Genomic DNA, 23,609 nt, shown 5'->3' with positions numbered 1-23,609 from the left:
CCCCCCGGACGCCTGGGCCCCCCCCCGGACGCCTGGGCCCCCGCAGCGGCTCCTTCCGGCTCCGTTTTATTCCTCGGCGACGGCACCATATAAAAACATAAGTTACGAAATGGGGGGGGGGGGAGCCGAGGGGGGGGGGGGGAACCGTCCGCAGCCCCCCCCCGCGCTGCTGCCCCCCCCCCCAAAAAACCGGGCCCCCCCCCAGGGGACGAAAGGGGGGGGGACATGAGGACCCCCCCCAAGGGGACCCTTCCATGGGGGGGGCACAGGGACCCCCCCAAGGGGCTGGGACCCTGCCGGGGGGGGGGATTTGGGGACCCCCCCCTCCAGGGATTGGGGGGTTTTGGGCCCCCCCGGGGAAATGGAGGGATTTGGGGGCCCCCCCCCGGGGAAAAGGGGGGTTTCAGGACCCCTGGGGGGGCTCGGGGGGGGGGTCTGGGCCCCCCTAAAGCAGTGGGGGGGTCATGAGGTCTCAGCCCCCCCCCTTTTGGGGAGGGGGGGGTCGGGGCCCCCCCAGGGGGGTTGGGGGTGTCTTGCCCCCCCCCCCAAAGAAGGGGTTTTGGGGGGGGGTCGCAGCCCCCCGGGGTGGCTTGAGGGGGGGGGTCTCAGCCCCGGGGGGGGGCACAGGGGGGTGTCACAGCCCTGGGGGGGGGTGTAGGGGGTTGTCACAGCCCCCCCGGGGTGGCTTGGGGGGGGTCTCAGGCCCGGGGGGGGGCTCGGGGGGGGTCTCTCGTCCCCGGGGGGGGTCTCGGGGGAGTCTCTCATCCCCAGGGGGGCTCAGGGGGGTCTCTGGTCCCCGGGGGGGGGGTCCGGGGGGGTCTCACAGCCCGGGGGGGTCTCTCGTCCCCGGGGGGGGGTCCGGGGGGGTCTCGCGGGGGGGCCCTAGCGCATGCGGTAGTCGGTGGAGCAGGAGAGCTCGCAGAGCTGCCCCTTGAAGTCCAGGTCGATGGTGAAGTCCAGGTCGCGCTGGGGGGGGGACACGGGGGGGTCAGGGGGTCGAGGGACACCCCCACGGCCCCACAGACCCCCCCAGACCCCCCCACGGCCCCCCCAGAGCCACCAAGGACCCCACTGTCCCTCTGGGCACCACTGATGCCACCCCATAACCCAACATCCCCCCCCAGACCCCAATGTGCCCCCCCGGACCCCCACGTCCCCCCCCAGGACCCCCATGTCCCCCCCTAGACCCCCAGTGTCACCCCATAACCCAGTGTCCCCCCCCAGGACCCCAATGTCCCCCCCAGGACCCCAACGTCCCCCCTGGGCCCCATCGATGCCACCCCACAACCCAACGTCCCAAAGACCCCCATGTCCCCCCCCCAGACCCCCATGTCCCCCCAAGACCCCCAATGCCACCCCCCAACCCAACGTCCCCCCCCAAGACCCCAATGTCCCCCCCCCAAGACCCCCAATGTCACCCCGTAACCCTCATGTCCCCCCCCAGACCCTCAATGTCCCCCCCCAGGACCCCCCAGTGCCCCCATGTCCCCCCCAGGGACCCCCAATGTCCCCCCCAGGACCCCCCCAGACCCCCAATGTCACCCCACAACCCATCGTCCCCCCCAGGACCCCAATGTCCCCCCCAGGACCCCAACGTCCCTCCTGGGCCCCACCGATGCCACCCCACAACCCAACGTCCCCAAGACCCCCATGTCCCCCCCCAGACCCCAATGTCCCCCCCAGGACCCCCCCAGACCCCCATGTCCCCCCAAGACCCCCAATGCCACCCCCCAACCCAACGTCCCCCCCCAAGACCCCAATGTCCCCCCCCAGGAGCCCAACGTCCCCCCTGGGCCCCACCGATGCCACCCCACAACCCAACGTCCCCCCAAGACCCCCATGTCCCCCCCGAGGCCGGCGGCGGAGATGGCCGCCCGCCACCCCAGCATCCTCGTCCCCCCGGTGTCCGTGTCCCCCCCCATGTCCCCGTGTCCCCCCCCCGGTGTCCCCGTGTCCCCCCCCCTCACGTTGTTCTTGGCGTTGGGCTTCATGGTGATGGTGCCGAAGAGCTCCTCGCCCGTCTTCACCGTCAGGTAGTCCTCCATGTAGAAGACCGTCTGCTTCCAGTGCGTGTAGGGCGACTCGGGGCCTGCGGGGGACACGGTGGCACTGGGGACGCGGTGTCACCCCCCCGGTGGCCCCCCCACGGCCGGGGACCCCCCGGGGACACTGGGCACACGTGGGGATGCACTGGGACCCTCCTGTGACACCTGGGGTCATGGGGACACACTGGGGACACACGGGGACCTGCTGGGACCCTACTGGGACACCTGGGGTCATGGGGACCCTCTGGGGACATGTGGGGACCTGCTGGGACCCACTGGGGACATGTGGGGACACACAGGGACCCTGCTGGGACACCTGGGGTCATGGGGACACACTGGGACACCCAGGGTGATCGAGACCCTCTGAGGACACCTGGGGTCATAGGGACCCGCTGGGGACACAGGGACCTACTGGGACCCGCTGGGGACACCTGGGGTCATGGGGACCCTCTGGGGACACCTGGGATCATGGGGACACACTGGGGACACATGCAGACCTGCTGGGACCCTCTGGGGACACCAGGGGTCATGGGGACACACTGGGACCCTACGGGGACACCTGGGGTCACGGGGACCCGCTGGGGACATGCTGGCACCCCGGGGACCTGCTGGGGACACATGGGGACACATTGGGACACCTGGGGTCATGCTGGGACCCCCTGGGGTCACAGGGACCTGCCGGGACCCTACTAGGACACCTGGGGGCATGGGGACATGGTGGGACCCTCTGGGGACACCTGGGGTCAGGGGACACGCAGGGACACGCTGGGGTCATGGGGATCTGCTGGGGACACCTGGGGTCACGGGGACCCGCTGGGACCCTACTGGGCCACCTGGGGTCGTGGGGACCCTCTGAGGACACGTGGGGACATGGGGACCCTTGGGGGACACATGCTGGCACCCCAGGGACCCACTGGGCCACCTGGGGTCATGGGGACCCTCTGGGGACATGTGGGGACACACCGGGGACATGGTGGCACCCCAGAGACCTTCTGAGACCTTGCTGGGACACCTGGGGACATGGGGACCCGCTGGGGACACACTGGGACCCTGCTGGGACACCTGGGGACAAGGGGACCTGCTGGGACCCCCAGAGTGCTGGGGACTTTCTGGGGACCCCAGGGGACACCGGGACCCTCTGGGGACCCAGCCAGGACCCCCGGGGACACCGGGACCCCCAGGGCCCCCCTCGACACGTGGGGACACGCTGGGACTCCACCAGGGGTCACAGGGACCCGCTGGGGACACGGGGGGGACGTGGGGACCCGCTGGGGGGGGGGACACAAGCCAAGGGGCTCGTCCCAGCCCCGCCCCAGCCAGTAGCCCCGCCCCCCAGCCACTAGCCCCGCCCCCCAGCCAGTAGCCCCGCCCCCAAGGTGGAGAAGCCCATCACACTCATGGCCCCAGGTGACCTCGCTGCTAGCCCCACCCCCTGCCACAGGCTCCACCCATTAGAGGCCCTGCCCACCAGAGGCTCCGCCCACCTGGCAGAAGCCCCGCCCCTGCCTCAGGCCACGCCCTCTCTCCGAGGCCCCGCCCCCTCTCACTGGTGGAGAAGCCAGTGCGCTTGGGGCAGCGGGTGAACTCGATGCTGGCCCCGCCCCCTGCCACAGGCTCCACCCTTGGCCCCGCCCACCAGAGGCTCCGCCCACCTGGCAGAAGCCCCCCCCTCGAGGCCCCACCCCCTCTCACTGGTGGAGAAGCCAGTGCACTTGGGGCAGCAGGTGAACTCCATGCTGGCCCCGCCCCTTGTCACAGGCTCCACCCATCAGAGGCCCCGCCCCTTGGCAGAGGCCCTGCCCCCTCTCGAGGCCCCGCCCCCTCTCACTGGTGGAGAAGCCAGTGCACTTGGGGCAGCAGGTAAAATTGATGCTGGCCCCGCCCCTTCTCATAGGCCCCTCCCATCGGAGGCCCCTCCCATCGGAGGCCCCACCCCCTTTCGAGGCCACGCCCCCTCTCACTGGTGGAGAAGCCAGTGCGCTTGGGGCAAACAGTGAACTCAATGCTGGCCCCGCCCCTTCTCATAGGCCCCGCCCCCGGCAGAGGCCCCACCCCCTGGCAGAGGCCCCGCCCCCCTCTCACTGGTGGAGAAGCCAGTGCTCTTGGGGCAGCAGGTGAACTTGATGCTGGCCCCGCCCCTTCTCATAGGCTCCACCCACCAGAGGCCCCACCCACCTGGCAGAAGTCCCGCCCCCTTTTGAGGCCCCGCCCACTGGTGGAGAAGCCAGTGCACTTGGGGCAGCAGGCGACCTCGATGCTGGCCCCACCCCCTGCCGCAGGCTCCACCCCCGGCCCCGCCCACCGGAGGCCCCGCCCCCTCTCGAGGCCCCGCCCCCTCTCACTGGTGGAGAAGCCGGTGCGCTTGTGGCAGCGGGTGAACTCGATGTTGAAGTAGGCGACGAGCGCGTGGACGTAGTCGTTGCGCTTCACCTGCAGGCAGAAGGGCGCCGTGAACGTCAGCTCCTCCACCTTCACCGTGTAGATGTCCACCTCCTGCGGGGGGGCCGGACGGTGTCACGGGGGGGCCGCGGGACCCCCGACCCCCCCCCGGCACCCCCCAGACCCCACACCGCCTCGCCCCGGGGCCCGGGACCCCCCCAGCCCCACGCGGGCGGGCGGGAGCCGCGACGGTCGGCTCCTCCGCCTTCACCGTGGAGATGTCCACCTCCTGCGGGGGGGCCGGACGGCGTCACGGGGGGGCCGCGGGACCCCCGACCCCCCCACGGGACCCCCCAGACCCCACACCACCTCGCCCCGGGGCCCGGGACCCCCCCAGCCCCACGCGGGCGGGCGGGAGCCGCGACGGTCGGCTCCTCCGCCTTCACCGTGGAGATGGCCACCTCCTGCGGGGGGGCCGGACGGCGTCGCGGGGGGGCCGCGGGACCCCCGACCCCCCCCCGGCACCCCCCAGACCCCACAACACCTCACACGGGGCCCCCAAGACCCCCCAAAACCCCACACGGGGCCCAGGAACCCCCACACAGGCAGAAGAGACTCCACCAAGGAGCCCTCGGCACCTCCCAGATCCCCCCCGGCACCGGGACGGGTCCCAGCAGCACCCATGGGTGGGGGCCAGGCCCCGGACCCCCCCCCCAGCCCCCCCAAACCAGGCCCACCTTGATGAGGCAGGCGTTGGTCACCAGCTGCTTGGGGTCCACCACGTCCACGAGCGGCTCCTTGATGGCCACGTCCTTGATGCAGGACATGTCGAAGCCGTAGACGTTCTCCCACCCTTGGGGGGGGGGGGACGGGGGTGAGAGGGGGGAGACGGGGACCCCCAGGGACCCCCCAGACCCCCAGAGACCCCAAGATGCCCCCAAACCCCCTTGAGATGCCCCCAAACCACCCTGAGACCCCCGAGATGCCCCCAAACCCCCTTGAGATGCCCCCAAACCCCCCCGAGATGCCCCCAAAACATCCTCGGACCACGCTGAGACGTCCCCAAACTCCCCTGAGATGCCCCAACCCCCCCGAGACCCCACCAAGAGGCCCCCAAACCCCCCCGAGATGTCACCAACCCCCCCGAGACCCCACCAAGATGCCCCCAAACCCCCCCCGAGATGTCACCAACCTCCCCGAGACCCCTCTGAGACACCTCCAGACCCCCCCCAGATGCCCCCCACCCCCCCGAGACCCCTCTGAGGCACCTCCAGACCCCCCAAAGATGCCCCCAAACCCCCCCGAGATGCCCCCAGACCCCCATCAGACCCCCCCAGGCCCCTCACAGTGGATCTTGTAGTCCTTGTACTGCCGGTCCTCGATGGCCGTGACGTAGAGCGTCGCCCGGTCGGGGAAGATGAGGCCGTCGGGGGTCTGGGGGAGACGACGCGGGGGTCACCCATAGGGCTGGGGAGATCCCCGAGGCCTCTGGGGGTCCCGGGGGGGTTCTGGGGGCCCCCGGGGGGGTTTTGGGGCCCCCCCGGCCTCACCAGCCACTTGTCACAGGCGGAGATGACTGTGTCGAGCATGGACTCGTCACCCATGGGGTTGGGGAGATCCCCGAGGGTCCTAGGGGCACCCTGGGGTGTTGGGGGTCCTGGGGGTCCCCAGGGGGCTGTTTTGGGCCCCCCCGGCCTCACCAGCCATTTGTCACAGGCAGAGATAACTGTGTCGAGCATGGACCCATCACCCATGGGGTTGAGGAGGTCCCCGAGGGTCCTAGGAGCACCCTGGGGTGTTGGGGGTCCTGGGGGGGTTCAGGGGGGTTCTGGGGGCCCCCGGGGCGGTGTTTTGGGCCCCCCCGGCCTCACCAGCCACTTGTCACAGGCAGAGATGACTGTGTCGAGCATGGACTCGTCACCCATGGGGTTGAGGAGGTCCCCGAGGGTCCTAGGGGCACCCTGGGGGTCCGGGGATCCCGGGGGGGTTCAGGGGGGTTCTGGGGGCCCCCGGGGGGGGGTTTTGGGGCCCCCCCGGCCTCACCAGCCACTTGTCGCGGGCGTAGATGACGGTGTTGAGCATGGACTCGTAGAAGAGGCAGTAGCCCATCCACTCGCTGATGATGATGTCGACCTTCTCCACCGGCAGCTCCACCTCCTCCACCTTCCCCTTGATGATGGAGACGACTGGGGGGGCCAGCGGGGGGGGGGGTCAGCTTGGGGGGCAGCCGTGGGGCCGGGGGGGGCGGCTCCGGGGGCAGCTTGGGCAGCCGTGGGGCAGCCTGGGGGCCTGAGGAGTGGCTGTGGGGCAGCTAGGAGGCAGCTAGGGACCAACTTAGGGGTCCCGGGGGTAGTTAGGGGGCAGAGGAGGGGTCTGAAGAGCAGCTGTGGGGCAGCTAGGGACCAACTTAGGGGTCTGGGCGCAGTTCGGGGGCAGAGGGGGGTCTGAAGAGCAGCTGTGGGGCAGTTAGGAGGGAGCTAGGGACCAACTTAGGGGTCCCGGGGGTAGTTAGGGGGCAGAGGAGGGGTCTGAAGAACGGCTGTGGGGCAGCTAGGGACCAACTTAGGGGTCTGGGGGCAGTTAGGGGGCAGAGGGGGGGCCTAAGGAGCAGCTGTGGGGCAGCTAGGGACCAACTTAGGGGTCCTGAGGGTAGTTAGGGGGCAGAGAGGGGGCCTAACGAGTGGCTGGGGGTACTTAGGGGGCCAGAAAGGCAGTTAGGGGGCCCAGGAGTACCTGGGGGGGCAGTTAGGGGGCCTGGGGGCAGCTATGGGGCAGTTAGGGGGCTGAAGAAGACAGTAACAGAGCCCAGGGGTAGCTAGGGGGGCAGTTAGGGGTCCCAGAGGCAGTTAGGGGGCAGCTAGGAGGCCCAGCAGGGTAGTTAGGGGGCAGTTAGGGGGCCCAGCAGGGCAGTTAGGGGGCCCAGTAGGGCAGTTAGGGGGCAGTTAGGGGTCCCAGAGGCAGTTAGGGGTCCCAGGGGGGCAGTTAGGGGGCAGTTAGGGGTCCCAGGTGCACTTAGGGGTCCCAGTAGGGTAGTTAGGGTGCAGTTAGGGGTCCCGGGGGTGCCCAGCAGGGCAGTTGGGGGTCCCAGAAGCAGTTAGGGGTCTTGGGGGGGGCAGTTAGGGGTCACAGGGGGGCACTTAGGGGGCAGCCGGGGGGGCCTCACCGTGATCCAGCTTATTGGCCTTGACGATCTTCACGGCGTAGTCGGAGATGCTGGAGCACTCGATCTGCCGGGGGGGGCCGGGGTGAGCCGGGGGGGCCCCATAGCGCCCCACAGCACCCCATAGCGCCCCACGGCGCCCCACAGCTCACCCCGATGACGCGGCGGGCGCCGGCCTTGGCGGCGAACATGCAGAGGATGCCGGTGCCGCTGCCCACGTCCAGCACCACCTTGTCCTTGAAGAGGTGCCGGTTGTGGAACATGGAGTTGCGGTAGGTCAGCGTGCGCACCTCGTCCTTCAGCATCTCCTGGGGGGGCCGGGGGGGGGCACGGGGGGTCACGGGGGGGTCCCGGCACCCCAAAAAAACCCCTGACCCACCCCGAGCTCCCCTGAGCCCCCACGACCTGCCCTGACCTGCCCTGAGCCCCCCACGGCCTCCTCAAACCCCACCTCGTCCTTCAGCATCTCCTGGGGGGGCCGGGGGGGTCACGGGGGGGTCATGGGGGGGTCCCGGCACCCCAAAAAAAACCCTGACCCACCCCGAGCTCCCCTGAGCCCCCACGACCTGCCCTGAGCCCCCCACGGCCTCCTCAAACCCCACCTCGTCCTTCAGCATCTCCTGGGGGGGCCACAGGGGGGCACGGGGGGGGGGTCACGGGGGGGCCGGGGGGGTCACGGGGGGGTCCCGGCACCCCAAAAAAAACCCTGACCCACCCCGAGCTCCCCTGAGCCCCCACGACCTCCCCAAACCCCACCTCGTCCTTCAGCATCTCCTGGGGGGGCCGGGGGGGTCACGGGGGGTCACGGGGGGGTCACAGGGGGTCCCGGCACCCCAAAAAAACCCCTGACCCACCCTGAGCTCCCCTGAGCCCCCACGACCTGCCCTGACCCCCCCACGGCCTCCTCCGGCCTCCCCAAACCCCACCTCATCCTTCAGCATCTCCTGGGGGGGCCGGGGGGGTCACGGGGGGGTCCTGGCACCCCAAAAAAAAACCCCAAGCAGCCCTGAGCCCCCCCAACCCCCCCAGCCCCCCCCAACCTGCCCCACACCCCCCCCCCCGGGGTCTCCTCCATGGGGTGAATGCATCCGTGTTCCCCCCCCCCCCCCGGGGCAAAACGGGTCCGTGGGGGGGCGGAGGGGCCCCCCCACACCCCGGGGGGGGCCGGGGGGTCTGGGGGCCCGGGGGGGCCGCGGGGGGGTCACCTCGTGGATGCCGAAGTGGGCGTAGGAGTCGAAGTAGTAGTCCTTGGAGGTCATCTCCTCGGCCGAGGGCTTGCCGCTGCTCTCCGGGGGGGGGCACGACACCTGCGGGGGGGGCACACACACATGGGGGGGGGGACAACATGTCAGACCCGGCGGGGGGCCAAAATCGCTGACACCCCCCCCAAAAATATCACCAACACGGCGGGGGGGGGGGAGGTTGCCGCCTGCTCTGTGCTGCCCCGATTGGGGGGGGGGGGGCTGCCGCGGGGGGGGTTTGGGTGGGGCTGTTAGGGGGCCTGAGGGGGGGGTTGTGGCCGGGGGGGGGCGCGGGGGGGGGCGGATATTTACATCGTGGAGCGGCGGCCGCAGGCTCATCCCGTTAGCCAGGGTGGCCACAAACGTCTAGAAGAGAGAGCAAGGGAGAGAGGTCAACCGGGGGGGGGGGGGGCGCGGGGGGGGCCACGAGGGCCTGGGACCCCCGTGAAGGGGCGAGGGGGGGCCATGAAGGCCTAGGACCCCCGTGGGGGGGGCGCGGGGGGGGCTGCAAGAGCCTGGGACACCCGTGAAGGGGTGAGGGGGGGCCACGAGGGCCTGGGACCCCCCATGGGGGGTGAGTGGGGGGGGTCACAAGGGCCTGGGAGCCCCATGGGGGGGAAGGGGGGGCGAGGGGGGGCCACGAGGGCCTGGGACCCCCGTGGGGGGGTGAGGGGGGGGCCACGAAGGCCTGGGACCCCCGTGGGGGGGGGGTGAGGGGGGGCCATGAAGGCCTGGGACCCCCGTGGGGGGGGGGTGAGGGGGGGGGTCTGGGGGGGCCCATGGGAGCCTGGGACCCCGGGACCCCCACGTGGGGGGCCAGGGAAGAGCTGGGGGGGCCGCGACCCCCATGGGGGGGGGCTCTGAGGGCGTGGGGGGTCCATGAGGGTCTGAGACCCCCACATGGGGGGCTGGGGGGGTCCAGGGGGGGCCGCGAGGGCCTGGGACCCCCGTGGGGGGCTGGGGGGGGGCCACGACCCCCCCCCCGGGAGGGCACTTTTAGGGGCACAACCTGGGGGGCAGAGGGGGCTTTTGGGGGCGGGGGGGGGGCAGCTCCTGCGTTTCCCCCCCCCCCACGGCAGCCACACGAGCAGACGGCTCTGGGTCACCTCCCTGTCACGACAGGGCCCCCCCCCGTCACGACGAGCCAGCCAGGACACCCCCAATCGCGACAAGACCCCCCCCCCGCATACACACTGCTTTCCTATCGCGACAGCCCCCCCCAAAAAAACACGCCCCCCCAAACACAGAGCCATCCTGTCCCGACAGACCTCCCCCCCCAAGCCCTGTCGCGACAGGCGCCTCCCAACAGCCCCCCCCGCCCTATCGCAAGGCCCCGAAGCCTCCCTCCCCCCCCGACACAGCCTATCGCGACAGGATCCTCCGCTATCGCGACACCGCCCCGAGCTCTCGCGAGGGGAAGGGGGGGTCCCGGGGGGGCCCAGGCGTCCGGGACCCCCCCGGCTTTGTCCGCGGGGGCGGCGGGAGCCGCGTGGCGGGGGCGGGGCCGCCCCGGGGGGGGCGGGGGGGGGAGCGGCGACCTCCCACGTGGCCCCGCCGCCACCGGGGCCTCCACGTGGGGCCGCCCCCCCCCCGGCGAACCCCCCCCCAGGGGGCAAATAACCCCCCCCCGGGGCAAATACCCCCCCGGGGGCCTAAATACCCCCCCGGGGGGCAAATAACCCCCCTCCGGGGGGCCTCTACGCCCCCCCCGGGCCTAAATACCCCCCCTCGGGGTCTAAACACCCCCCCGGGGGGGGGAAGCAAAGACCCCCGGCCCCCCCCCGGCTCCACTGACCCCCCCGGCCCCATTACGGCCCCCCGAGGCCGTTAAACCCCCCCCGGCCTCGGCCCCACCGAGCGCCCTCCCCCGCCCCACATAACCCCCCCGGAGCCCCCCCAGCCCCGCCAACCCCCCCCGGCCACGCGGACCCCCCCGGCGCGCCGCGGCCCCCCTCACCTCCATGATGCAGTTGGCCGCCTCCGCCATCTTGTGAGCGCCGCCGAGCGCGAGCCAAGAAGCCGCCTCCCCCCCCGCGCCGGCCCGCCCGCCTCCCGCCCCGCCCGGCGCCGCGCCGCCGCCTTTTATATCGGGGGCGGGGCGGGACCCACCTCCCCCGCGCCCCCATTGGCCGCCGCCCCCGGCCGCCGCCGGCGATTGGGGGGCGCGGCCGCCGCTCGGCAGCCTCCTCCCTCTCCCCCCCGCCCTCCCCGCGGCCTCGCGCGCGGCCTCGCAGCGGGGCGGGGCGCCGGCGGGGTCGCGGGGAGGCGATTGGGCAGCGGCGGCGTCAATCAGACGCCCCGGCGGCTGGCGCCGCCCCCGCGGCGGGGCGGCCCCGCCCACCGCGTGCTCATAGGCGGGCGGCGGCGCCCGTCAAGGCTGGTCCCGCCCCCCAGGCCCAGTTCCCCCCCCCCAGACCCCCCCAGTTACCCCCACTGGTCCCAGTTGCTCCCTAGACCCCCCCCCCCAGTTACCCCCACTGGTCCCAGTTGCCCCCCAGATCCCCCCATTTACCCCCCCAGTCCCAGTTACCCTATAGACACCCCCCCCAGTTACCCCTACTGGTCCCAGTTGCCCCATAGACCCCCCCCAGTTACCCCCACTGGTTCCCAGTTACCCCCTAGGCCCCCAGTTACACTCACTGGTTCCCAGTTACCCCCTAGACCCCCCCCAGTTACCCCCACTGGTCCCAGTTGCTCCCTAGACCCTCTCCAGTTACCCCCACTGGTCCCCAGTTACCCCCTAGACCCCCCCCAGTTACCCCCACTGGTCCCAGTTACCCTATAGCCCCCCCAGTTACCCCCACTGGTCCCAGTTTCCCCCTAGACCCCCCCCAGTTACCCCCACTGGTCCCAGTTACCCCCTAGACCCCCCCAGTTACCCCCACTGGTTCCCAGTTACCTCATAGACCCCCCCCCCCAGTTACCCCCACCAGTCCCCGTTGCTCCCTAGACCCTCTCCAGTTACCCCCACTGGTCCCCAGTTACCCCCTAGACCCCCCCCAGTTACCCCCACTGGTTCCCAATTCCCCCCTGGAACCCCCCCCAGTTACCCCCACTGGTCCCAGTTGCCCCCAGGCCCCCCAGCGACACCCGACCCCCCTCAGGGGACCCAGGCGTCCGGGGCCCCCCCCCATTTCTCCTTTCTCGTCTCTTTTGCCCGTTTTATTGCGAATTTACAGAATTTTTCAGCTGCCTCCACCCGGGGGGGGCAATAAATACAGGGGGCCCAGGCGTCCGGGCCCCTCCCCCCCGGGCGGGGGGTGGCAGTGCAGTGGGGGGGGCACTAGGGGGGCAGGGGGACGCCCGTGGGGCCACCTATGGGGCCACCTATGGGGCCACCAGGGCCACCGGGGCCACCACAGCCACCTATGGGGCACCCCATGGGCTCATGGGGCCACTGGGGCCACTTATGGGGCACCCCATGGGGTCACCAGGGCCACCGCGGCCACTTATGGGGCACCCCATGGAGCTCACGGGGCCACCGGGGCCACCAGGGCTACCTATGGGGCACTCCATGGCACCACCAGGGCCACTAGGGCCACCAGGGCTACCTAGGGGGCACCCCATGGCACCACCAGGGCCACTAGGGCCACCAGGGCTACCTAGGGGGCACCCCATGGCACCACCAGGGCCACTAGGGCCACCAGGGCTACCTAGGGGGCACCCCATGGTGCCATCAAGACCACCAGGGCCACCAGGGCTACCTATGGGGCACCCCATGGGGCTCATGGGGCCACCAGGACTACCTATGGGGCACCCCATGGTGCCACCAGGGCCACTAGGGCCACCAGGGCCACCTATGGGGTGCCCCATGGGGCTCATGGGGCTCACAGGGCCACCTATGGGGCACTCCATGGGGCTTATGGGGCCACCAGGGCCACCAGGGCCACGTATGGGGCACCCCATAGGGTCACCAGGGCCACCAGGGCCACCTGTGGGGCACTCCATGGGGCTCATGGGGCCACCAGGGCCACCAGAGCCACCTATGGGGCACCCCATGGGGCTCACAGGGCCACCGGGGCCACCAGGGCTACCTATGGGGCACCCCATGAGGCTCACAGGGCCACCGGGGCCACCAGGGCCACATATGGGGCACCCCATGGGGTCACCAGGGCCACTAGGGCCACCAGGGCTACCTATGGGGCACCGCATGGGGCTCATGGGGCCAGTGGGGCCACCAGGGCTACCTATGGGGCACCCCATGGGGTCACCAAGACCACCAAGGCCACCAGGGCTACCTATGGGGCACCCCATGGGGCTCATGGGGCCAGTGGGGCCACCAGGGCTACCTATGGGGCACCCCATGGCACCACCAGGGCCACCAGGGCTACCTATGGGGCACCCCATGGGGCTCACGGGGCCAGTGAGGTCACCAGGGCCACCTATGGGGCACCCCATAAGGCTAATGGGGCCACCAGGACTACCTATGGGGCACCCTATGGGGCTCACAGGGCCACTTATGGGGCACCCCATGGGGCTCATGGGGCCAGTGAGGCCACCAGGGCCACCTATGGGGCCACCAGGGCCACCTATGGGGCACCCCATGGGGCTCACAGAGCCACCGGGGCCACCCAAGGGCCACCCTGCATGGGGCACACCAGCCCTGGGACACCCCATGGGGCTCATGGGGCCACCAGGGCCACCCAATGGACCTCCTATGGGGCTGATGGTGCCAGTGGGACCCGCTATGGGGCTGATGGGGCCACCAGACCCACCTGTGAGATCTTCTATGGGGCTGATGGTGCCAGTGGGCCCGCCTATGGGGTTGATGGGGCCACCAGGTCCACCCACGGCCCTTCCTACGGGGCTGATGAGGCCACCAGGTCCACCCAAGGCCCCTCCTACGGGGCTGATGGGGCCACCATGTCCACCCACGGCCACTCCTAGAGGGTTGATGGGGCCACCAGGTCCACCCATGGGCCCTCCTAGGGGGTTGATGGGGCTACCAGGTCCACCCACGGACTCTCCTATGGCGCTGATGGGGCCACCAGGTCCACCCACGGCCCCTCCTACGGGGTTGATGGGGCCAGTGGGACCCGCCGTGGTGTCGATGGGGCCACCAGGTCCACCCCCGAGCCCTCCAGTGGGGTCCCCGGTGTCCCCAGGGCCACCCACGGCCCCTCCGCTGGGGTCCCCGGTGGCCCCAGACCCCCCGGCAAGGGGCAGCACCGCGGGGCCGAAGCGGTAGGTGAGCTTGCGGCGCACCTTGCGCACCTGGCCGGAGCGGGCGTAGGTGCGCAGCGCCCGCGCCAGCTTGGGGTAGGTCATGGGGCGCCGGTGGCCCTTGCGGTGGCCCCAGGCCCGGGCCAGCGTCTCCTTGTGCCGCGAGCTGAACTGGAAGACGCCGGCGTCGCGTTGCACCCACCAGACGCAGTGGGGCAGCTCGCCCCGCTCCAGCACGCCCAGCAGGAACTGGAAGAGGCGCTCCCGGCCGCGGGGACCTGCGCGGGGACACCGTGGGGACGTGGGGACATCGTGGGGACATGGGGACATCGTGGGGACATGGGGACACCGTGGGGACATGGGGCCGCAGCAGCTCGCCCCGCTCCAGCACGCCCAGCAGGAACTGGAAGAGGCGCTCCCGGCCGCGGGGACCTGCGCGGGGACACCGTGGGGACGTGGGGACATCGTGGGGACATGGGGACACCGTGGGGACATGGGGCTGCAGCAGCTCGCCCCGCTCCAGCACGCCCAGCAGGAACTGGAAGAGGCGCTCCCGGCCGCGGGGACCTGCGCGGGGACACCGTGGGGACGTGGGGACATCGTGGGGACATGGGGACACCATGGGGGAACAACCATGGGGACGTGGGGACACCATGGGGACATGATGGAGACACCATGGGGACGTGGGGACATCATGGGGACATCGTGGGGACATGGGGACACCATGGGGGAACCATGGTGGGGACATGGGGACACCGTGGGGACATCGTGGAGACACCATGGGGACATGGGGACATCATGGGGACATCATAGGGACATGGGGACACGATGGGGACATCGTGGGGATGTGGGGGCACCATGGGGACACCATGAGAACATGGGGACACCATGGGGGAACCACCGTGGAGACATGGGGACATCGTGGGGACATCGTGGGGACATGGGGACACCATGGGGACATGGGGACACCGTGGGGACATCGTGGGGACATGGGGATACCATGGGGACATGGGGACACCCTGGAGACACCACCATGGGGACATGGGGACACCATGGGGACACTGGGACATGGGGACACGGGGGGGACATGGGGGGGACACGGGGGGACTCACCGGGGCCGGGCGACGTCCCCGCGTCCAAGTCAGAGCCATCGGGGGCCGGTGCCATCGGGGGGGGGCCGGGCTGGGGGGGGGGGGCAGCGGGGTCACGCCGGGGCCCAGGCGTCCGGGCCCTGCCCCCCCCCAGCCCCCACCCTGGGGGGCCCAGGCGTCCGGGCGCCCCCCACCCCCACCCCCAGGGGCCCAGGCGTCCGGGCGCTCACCGGGGGGGGCGGCCCCCCCCCCCCGCCGGGGGGGCCCCCGCAGGCTCCCGGCTCCAAGGCGTCGAAGGCGTCGGGCAACGGCGGCCAAGCGGGGCGGAGCCCTGGGGGGGGCGAGAGGGCCCAGGCGTCCGGGGGGGCCCAGGCGTCCGGGGGGGCCCACATCACCCCCACCCCCCCCCAAGGGAGCCCAGGCGTCCAGGGGGGCCCATGTCACCCCCAACCCCCCCACAGGGGCCCAGGCGTCCGGGGGGGCCCCATGTCACCCCCAACCTCCCCCCAAGGGCCCAGGGGTCCGGGGGTCCCCACGTCACCCCCCCCAGGAGGGCCCAGGCGTCCGGGGGGGCCCACATCACCCCCAACCCCCCCCAAGGGAGCCCAGGCGTCCAGGGGGGCCCATGTCACCCCCAACCCCCCCACAGGGGCCCAGGCGTCCGGGGGGGCCCCATGTCACCCCCAACCTCCCCCCAAGGGCCCAGGGGTCCGGGGGTCCCCACGTCACCCCCCCCAGGAGGGCCCAGGCGTCCGGGGGGGCCCATGTCACCCCCCCCACAGGGGCCCAGGCGTCCGGGGGGGGCCACATCACCCCCCCCACAGGGGCCCAGGCGTCCGGGAGCCCCCATGTCATCCCCAAACCCCCCCCCAGGGGCCCAGGCGTCCGGGGGGGGCCATGTCACCCCCAACCCCCCCCCACAGGGGCCCAGGCGTCCGGGCACCCCTCCCTCCCCCCCCCGCGGGGCCCAGGTGTCCCGGGGCTGTGGTTCCCCCCCTCCCCCCCCCCGGGGCCCAGGCGTCCGGGCCGGCCCCGCCCCCCCGGCGCACAAAGGCCCCTCAGTCCCGGCCCCCCCTCCCCCCCCCGGGGAAAGAACCGCGGCGCCCGGGCGGGGCGGGGCCGCCGCATGCAAATCCCGGCGCTCATTTGCATACAGGCCACGCCCCCCGGGGAAAGAGGGAGGGGGCGCGGCGGCGTGACGTCATCGCGGCGGCGTGACGTCAGCGCGCCCACCTGCGAGGGGGGCGGCGGCGGGGCCCGGCGGGGGGGGGGGGCAGGAGCCGAGGTCGCAGAAGGAGCCGGAGGGCACCTGGGGGGGGGGGGAGGGGGGGGTCAGGGGCGGCCGCGGGCCCAGGCGTCCGGGCGGCCCCATTCCCCCCCCCCCCCAGGGGGCCCAGGCATCCGGGACATGACACCCCCCCAAGGGGGCCCAGGCGTCCCCAGGGGCCCAGGCGTCCTGGGGGGGTTCCTTACCCCATAGCCGTACTGGGAGCCATCGAACCTGTGGGGACAAAGTGGGGGGGTCAGCAGCCCCCCGTGTCCCCCCCCCGTGTCCCCCCCCGTGTCCCCATGTCCCCCCCCACATCCCCCCCCCCGCGGGCCAATGCAAATCGCCCCATTTGCATAACGAGGAGAGCAAACGAGGGGGGGGGACACAGACGAGTCCAGGTTCCCCCCCCCATACGTCCCCCCCATGTCACCCCCCCTCCGTGTCCCCGTCCCCCCCCCCAGCACCCCACTCACGGGGAGGCGTCCAGGGCCAGCATGGCGCCGCGCGAGACTCGTGCGACGGTCGTGCGACAGTCGTGCGACGGTTGTGCGACAGTCGTGCGACGGTTGTGCGACGGTTGTGCGACAGTCAGGCAACAGTCGTGCGAGGGTTGTGCGGGATCCGTGCGAGGTCACGCCGCAGCCGGGCAGGAGCCGTGCGAGACTGGCGCAACAGTCACGCAACAGTCGTGCAACAGTCACACAACAGTCGCGCAACAGTCGCGCAACAGCCGTGCGAGGCGGTGCGGGATCGGTGCGAGGGCCTCGCACGCCGCCCGTTTATAGCCCCCGCGGGGAGGGGACGGGGCGAAATTCCCCCCGCGCGCGAGGCGGGGCCCCGGCGGGCCCAGGCGTCCGGGCCCCTCCCCGCCGACCCGGGCGCCCGGGATCCTCCCTCCCGCCCGCCGAGGGCCCAGGTGTCCGGGATCCCCCCGTGCGCCGGCCGAGAGCGGGCCCAGGTGTCCGGGCTCCTCCCCACAGGGCCCAGGCGTCCGGGCTCTGAGCAGCCCTGGCTCCCCTCGCTGGGGGCCCAGGCGTCCGGGTCCCCGTGCCAAGGGCCCAGGCGTCCGGGTCCCTTCTCTCCCCGCTTGACAGCGGGCCCAGGCGTCCGGGTCCCCACGCCGAGGGCCCAGGCGTCCGGGCCGCCCCCCCCATCACCACACACACGTCCGGGTGTAAAAATAATCTTTTTATTCACCGTAGAAAACCGCGAAAGGCGGGTGGGGGGGGGAGGGGGGGCAGCGCGGGGGGCCCCGGCGTCCGGGGGGCCCCGGCGTCCGGGCGGCGTCACCAGCTCGGGGGCCCGAACCGGGCCACCAGCCGCTCCTGGTCGTCCAGGTCCTTCTGCACCTTCTTGCGCATGTAGAAAATGGGGCAGTCGCGGCTGCGGGGACATTGGGGACATCGGGGACGGCGTCAGGGGAACGTTGGGGACATTGGGGGCATTGGGGACATGGGGACATCGGGGACGGCATCAGGGGGACGTTGGGGACATCAGGGACATTGGGGACACTGGGGACAGGGGATGGCGTCGGGGAACGATGGGGACATTGGGGACATCAGGGACAGGGGATGGCATCAGGGGGACGTTGGGGACATCAGGGACATTGGGGACACGGGGACAGGGGATGGCATTGGGGGACGATGGGGACATTGGGGACATTGGGGACGGCATCAGGGGGACATTGGGGACACTGGGGGCATTGGGGACATGGGGACATCGGGGACGGCATCAGGGGGACGATGGGGTCATCAAGGACGGGATGGCATCAGGGGGACGTTGGGGACATCAGAGACATCAGGGATGGTGTCGTGGGGACATGGGGACATTGGGGATGGTGTTGGGGGACATTGGGGACATGAGGGATGGTGTCAGGGGGATGTTGGGGACATCGGGGATGGCATCGGGGGACACTGGGGACACAGGGACATCGAGGACATCAGGGATGGCATCAGGGGGACACTGGGGACATGGGGACATTGGGGAGAGCGTCAGGGGACAATGGGGACATTGGGGACAGGGGATGGCATCAGGGGGACATCAGGGACAGGAGACAGTGGCGGGGGATGTTGGGGACATCAGGGACACGGGGACATTGGGGACAGCGTCAGGGGGACCATGGGGACATCGGGGACCGGGGACGGTGGCGGGGGGCTGTTGGGGACATCAAGGACATCGGGGACAGAGCCAGGGGACCTTGGGGACACCGGGGAGGCGGAAGCCGCCTCGGGGACGCGGTTGACGGTGACAAGGGAGGATTTATGGGGGCCCTAAAGCGGGGCGGGCGGCTGCGGCACCGTGGGAACCGCGCGGGGCCCCGGGGGGGTGACAATGACACCGGGGGGGGGACAATGACACCGGGGGGGGACAATGACACCGGGGGGGGGGGACAGGGAGTGGACGGTCCCACCTGGTGCACAGCACGTCCTCGTGCAGGGAGCCCTGGCACCGCTGGCACTGGGTCCAGAGCCGCGCGAAGCGCTCCTCCAGCGCCGCCAGGTGCGAGATCTGCGGGGCCCAGGCGTCCGGGAGGGGCCCAGGCGTCCGGGCCGGGGGGCCCAGGCGTCCGAGGTGGCCTCCCCTCCCCACCCCCCGACCCTGGGGCCCAGGCGTCCGGGCTCTCCCTCCTGCCGCTTCCCAGGGGACCCAGGTGTCCCGGGGGGGCCCAGGCGTCCGGGAGGGGCCCAGGTGTCCGGGAGGGGCCCAGGCGTCCAGGGTGGCCTCCCCTCTCCGCCCCAGGGGCCCAGGCGTCCGGGCCCCCCCAGGCCCCAACCCCGTCCAGGCACCTGTTTTTACCCCCGGGGGCCCAGGCGTCCAGGGGGGTCTCCCCTCCCCCCGCTGAGGGGCCCAGGCGTCCGGGGGGGGAACCAGCCCCCCCCACCCCAAGGGGCCCAGGTGTCCGGCCCCTCCCGTCCCCAGGGGGCCCAGGCGTCCGGGGGGAACCTGCCCCCCCCCACAAGGGGCCCAGGCGTCCGGGGCTCCCCCATCCCCAGGGGGCCCAGGCGTCCGGGGGGTCCCCCCTCCCCCCCCAAGGGGCCCAGGCGTCCGGCCCCCCCCCACCTCCTTCTGGTAGAGCTCCGACTCGCGCTGCCGGCAGAAGTCACAGACGGCTCCTGGGGGGGGGAAGGGGGGGCGATTGGGGGGGGGGCCTCGTCCTGCCCCGGGGGGGGGGGCGGCTGCGGCCTGGGGTCCCCGGGGGGGTCGGGGGGGCCCCGGGGCGTTTGGGGGTCCCCGGGGGGGGGATTCGGGGTCCCTGGGGGGGTTGGGGGGGTCCCCGGGGGGTCAGGGGCTCCCTGGGGGGTTGGGGGGTCCCCAGGGGTATTTTGGGCCCCCCCCTGTTTTTTGGGGCCCCCCCCGGGTTTTGGGACCCCCCCCATGTTTTGGGGCCCCCCCGGGGTGTTGTGGCCCCCCCCCACTTGGGGGGCCCCCCCTCACCGTGGCGGGGCAGCAGGGCCCGGACTGGGCAGCCATGCCGGGAGGGGGGGCCATGTTCATGGGGTCCCCCCCGTTTTTTGGGGGCCCCCCCGGGTTTCGGGACCCCCCCCATGTTTTAGGGCCCCCCCGGGGTGTTGTGGCCCCCCCCCACTTGGGGGGCCCCCCCTCACCGTGGCGGGGCAGCAGGGCCCGGCAGCCGACGCAGGTGCTGCGCTTGGTGGCGAAGGCCATGAGCCCCCCGACCTTGGCCGTCAGCACCGTCTTGCAGCGCGTGTGCTCCCCCCCTGCGGACCCGGGGGGGGGGTCAGGGGGGGGGCGAGACCCCCCCCCCGGGCCCCCCCAAACCCCTGGGAGTCCCCCCAAACCTCCCTGGACCCCCCCAACCCCGGGGGGGGTCCACAAAACCCTGGGGGGGCCCCAAACCCCCCCCCACCCCCCGGCATCCCGGGGCACCCGCTGGCGGGTCCTCGGGGGGGGGGGATTTCGGGGGGGTCCCGGGGGGGGTTTTGGAGGTCCCAGGAGGATTTGGGGGGGTCCTGGGGGGGTTTCGGGGGGTCCCAGGAGGGTTTGGGGGGGTCCTGGGGTGATTTTGGGGGGTCCCCGGGGGGTTTTGGGGGTCCCAGGGGGATTTGGGGGGGTCTCAAGGGGCTTTGGGGGGGTCCTGGGGGCGTTGGGGGTGCTGGGGGGAGGTGGGGGGGGTCCTGGGGGGGCTTTGGGGGGTCCCAGGGGGATCTGGGGGGTCCTGGGGGGTTTTGGGGGGCTCCAGAGGTTTCTGGGGGGTCCCAGGGGGTCCTGGGGGGGGTCGGAGGCGCCGGGGGGGGGGTCAGACAGCAGGATGCTCTCGGCCTTGCCCAGGACGGGGCTGGGGGTCCGGGGGGGCTTGGGGGGGTCCGGGGGGATTTGAGGGGGTCCCGGGGTGGTTCTGGGGGTCCCGGGGGGGTTTGGGGGGTCCGGGGGGGGCTGTGGGTGCCGGGGGGGGCGCGGGGGGGTCCCCTCACGCAGCAGGACGCTCTCGGCGCGGCCCTCGCCCCGGACGGGGGCTGCCGGGGGGCTGCGGTGTACGGGGGGGTTGGGGGGGCTGCGAGCGCCGGGGGGGCGCGGGGGGGCACGGGGGGGCGCGGGGGGGTCCCGGGGGGGGGCTCCTCACGCAGCAGGACGCTCTCGGCGCGGCCCTCGCCCCGGACGGGGGCTGCCGGGGGGCTGCGGTGTACGGGGGGGTTGGGGGGGGCTGCGAGCGCCGGGGGGGCGCGGGGGGTCCCGGGGGGGCGCGGGGGGGTCCGGGGGGGGGCTCACGCAGCAGGACGCTCTCGGCGCGGCCCTCGCCCAGGATGGCTCGAAGATGCGCAGCAGGGGCTTGGCGAGCTGCTGCTCCAGGTAGTACTGGGTGTCGATGGGCAGGTTGTTCTCCAGGGCGTAGATGGGGTCCTGGGGGGGCACGGGGGGGGGACACCGGGGGGGGGACACGGGGGGACATTGAGGGGGGAAAGGGGGGAAAGGGGGGGAAAAAGGGGGGGACACGAGGGGGGACACGGGAGAACAAGGGGGCATGGGGGGACATGGGGGGGCGGAGGGGACACGGGGGGGACACGGGGGGGACACAGGGGGTACATGGGGGCACGGGGGGGGACATGGGGGGGACACAGTGGGGACAAGGGGGGACATGCAGGGGACACCCAGGGGGACATGGGGGGGGACATGGGGGGGACACGGAGGGGGAAAAGGGGGGACATGGGGGGCACGGGGGGGACACCGGGGGGTGACACGGGGGACACGGGGGGGACACAGGGGGACGCTGGCATCACGGAGCCGCCCTGCCACTGCCCCCTCCCCGCGGTGTCCCCAAAAGCCCCCCACGTCCCCTCAGTGTCCCCCCCCGTGGCCCTGGTGTCCCCACGTCCCTTTGGTGTCCCCCAAAGCCCCCCCACCATCCCCCCCATGTCCCTGGTGTCCCCATGTCCCTTGGTGTCCCCAACACCCCCCCATGTCCCCCCAGTGCCCCCAAAAGCCCCCCCAATCCCCCCTTGTCCCCCCAGTGTCCCCCCCTGTGTCCCTGGTGTCCCGTGTCCCCCCAGTGTCCCCCAAAGGCCCCCCACATCCCCCATGTCCCCCCCATGTCCCTGGTGTCCCCATGTCCCCTTGGTGTCCCCAACTCCCCCCCATGTCCCCCCAGTGCCCCCAAAAGCCCCCCAATCCCCCCTTGTCCCCCCAGTGTCCCCCCCTGTGTCCCTGGTGTCCCCGTGTCCCCCCAGTGTCCCCCAAAGGCCCCCCCACATCCCCCATGTCCCCCCCATGTCCCTGGTGTCCCCATGTCCCCTTGGTGTCCCCAACTCCCCCCCATGTCCCCCCAGTGCCCCCAAAAGCCCCCCCAATCCCCCCTTGTCCCCCAGTGTCCCCCCCTGTGTCCCTGGTGTCCCCGTGTCCCCCCAGTGTCCCCCAAAGGCCCCCCCACATCCCCCATGTCCCCCCCATGTCCCTGGTGTCCCCATGTCCCCTTGGTGTCCCCAACTCCCCCCCATGTCCCCCCAGTGCCCCCAAAAGCCCCCCCAATCCCCCCTTGTCCCCCCAGTGTCCCCCCCTGTGTCCCTGGTGTCCCCGTGTCCCCCCAGTGTCCCCCAAAGGCCCCCCCACCCCCCCGTGTCCCCCCCCGGGTCACCTCGGACTTCATGTAGGCGGCCACCCCCTTGGCGCCGGTGACGATGACGTAGGGGACGCGGTCGCCCAGGCTGGGGGCACTGCCGGGGTCCCGGCGCCGCATCCTGGGGGGGGGTGTTATGGGGGGGCCCCTTCATGGGCACCATTTTGGGGTCCTGTTTTGGGGTCCCCATCTTTGGGTGCCCATTTTTGGGTGCTCATTTCGGGGTGCCCGTTTCAGGTCCCCGTCTTGGGGGTCCCTGTTTTGGGGGGTCCCCATTTTTGGGTGCCCGATTTGGGGTCCCCATTTTTGGGTGCCCATTTTCGGGGTCCCCATTTTTGGGTGTCCATTTTTGGGGTCCCCGTTTTGGGGTCCCCGTTTCGGGTCCCCATTTTGGGCTCCCTATTTTCGGGTGCCCAATTTTGGGTCCCTGTTTTTGGGTCCCTGTTTTTGGGTGCCCATTTTTGGGTGCCCGATTTGGGGTCCCCATTTTCGGGTCCCCATTTTTGGGTCCCCATTTTTGGGTGCCCATTTTTGGGGTCCCCATTTTTGGGTGCCTGTTTTTGGGTCCCCGTTTCGGGTCCCCGTTTTTGGGTCCCTATTTTTGGGTTCCCCATTTTTGGGCCCCCATTTTTGGGTCCCCGTTTTTGGGTCCCTGTTTTTGGGTGCCCATTTTCGGGTCCCCATTTTTGGGTCCCCGTTTTAGGGTCCCCATTGGGGGGTCCCCGTTGGGGGGGTCCCCGTTTGGAAGTGTCACCTCTCGGCCAGCTCCACGTGGGCCTGGTGGCCGGCGGAGGCTGTCGGGGTCCCCGTTTTGGGGTCCCCATTTTTGGGTCCCCATTTTTGGGTCCCCATTTTTGGGTGCCCATTTTTGGGTCCCTGTTTTTGGGTTCCCCATTTTTGGGTGCCCATTTCAGGTCCCCATTTTAGGGTCCCCATTTTTGGGTGCCCATTGGGGTGTCCCCGTTTTGGGGTCCCCGTTTCGGGTCCCCATTTTTGGGTGCCCATTTCAGGTCCCCATTTTAGGGTCCCCATTTTTGGGTGCCCATTTTTGGGTCCCCGTTTTCGGGTCCCCGTTTTTGGGTCCCTGTTTTTGGGTGCCCATTTTTGGGGTCCCCATTTTGGGTCCCTATTTTTGGGTGCCCATTTCAGGTCCCCGTTTTAGGGTGCCCATTTTTGGGTGCCCATTTTTG

The 23,609-nt window shown here is 71.8% G+C and overlaps 3 protein-coding genes across 5 annotated transcripts; all 3 read right to left on the bottom strand.

Moving 5' to 3' along the window:
• Positions 1-50: 50 nt before the first annotated feature.
• Positions 51-10,896, bottom strand: PRMT1 (protein arginine methyltransferase 1). Of its 3 annotated transcripts, none has more exons than XM_064504521.1 (11): positions 10,783-10,896; positions 9,138-9,191; positions 8,790-8,891; positions 7,737-7,892; positions 7,588-7,651; positions 6,468-6,610; positions 5,771-5,858; positions 5,162-5,277; positions 4,388-4,538; positions 1,968-2,089; positions 51-966 (listed from the first exon to the last, which is right to left on the bottom strand). In XM_064504521.1, exons 1-11 carry the CDS (start codon positions 10,810-10,812, stop codon positions 883-885), a joined length of 1,110 nt encoding a protein of 369 aa, XP_064360591.1. In that variant the 5' UTR covers positions 10,813-10,896; the 3' UTR covers positions 51-882. The 3 variants fall into 3 exon arrangements, with proteins under 3 accessions (XP_064360591.1, XP_064360593.1, XP_064360592.1); XM_064504523.1 differs by having other exon boundaries at positions 4,388-4,475; XM_064504522.1 differs by lacking the exon at positions 9,138-9,191.
• Positions 10,897-11,972: 1,076 nt separating this feature from the next.
• LOC112982139 (collagen alpha-1(III) chain-like) lies at positions 11,973-17,102 on the bottom strand. Its single transcript, XM_064504525.1, has 6 exons — positions 16,823-17,102; positions 16,553-16,580; positions 16,313-16,388; positions 15,310-15,410; positions 15,101-15,170; positions 11,973-14,555 (listed from the first exon to the last, which is right to left on the bottom strand). The coding sequence occupies exons 2-6, from the start codon at positions 16,573-16,575 to the stop codon at positions 12,192-12,194; spliced, it is 2,634 nt and encodes an 877-aa protein (XP_064360595.1). The 5' UTR covers positions 16,576-16,580; positions 16,823-17,102; the 3' UTR covers positions 11,973-12,191.
• A 422-nt stretch (positions 17,103-17,524) lies between these two features.
• LOC135326757 (DNA polymerase delta catalytic subunit-like) lies at positions 17,525-23,286 on the bottom strand. Its single transcript, XM_064504526.1, is given in 8 exon segments — positions 17,525-17,732; positions 18,760-18,857; positions 19,410-19,462; positions 19,955-20,068; positions 21,078-21,113; positions 21,116-21,209; positions 22,438-22,540; positions 23,174-23,286. Coding segments are annotated over 8 exon segments (693 nt in total). The 5' UTR covers positions 23,272-23,286; the 3' UTR covers positions 17,525-17,635.
• Positions 23,287-23,609: the final 323 nt, after the last annotated feature.

Source organism: Dromaius novaehollandiae, unplaced genomic scaffold, assembly GCF_036370855.1.
Source record: "Dromaius novaehollandiae isolate bDroNov1 unplaced genomic scaffold, bDroNov1.hap1 HAP1_SCAFFOLD_188, whole genome shotgun sequence".
NCBI classification, from domain to species: Eukaryota; Metazoa; Chordata; class Aves; order Casuariiformes; family Dromaiidae; genus Dromaius; species Dromaius novaehollandiae.
Note: the sequence above shows the minus strand (reverse complement) of the source record. Positions and strands in the feature narration are given on the sequence as shown.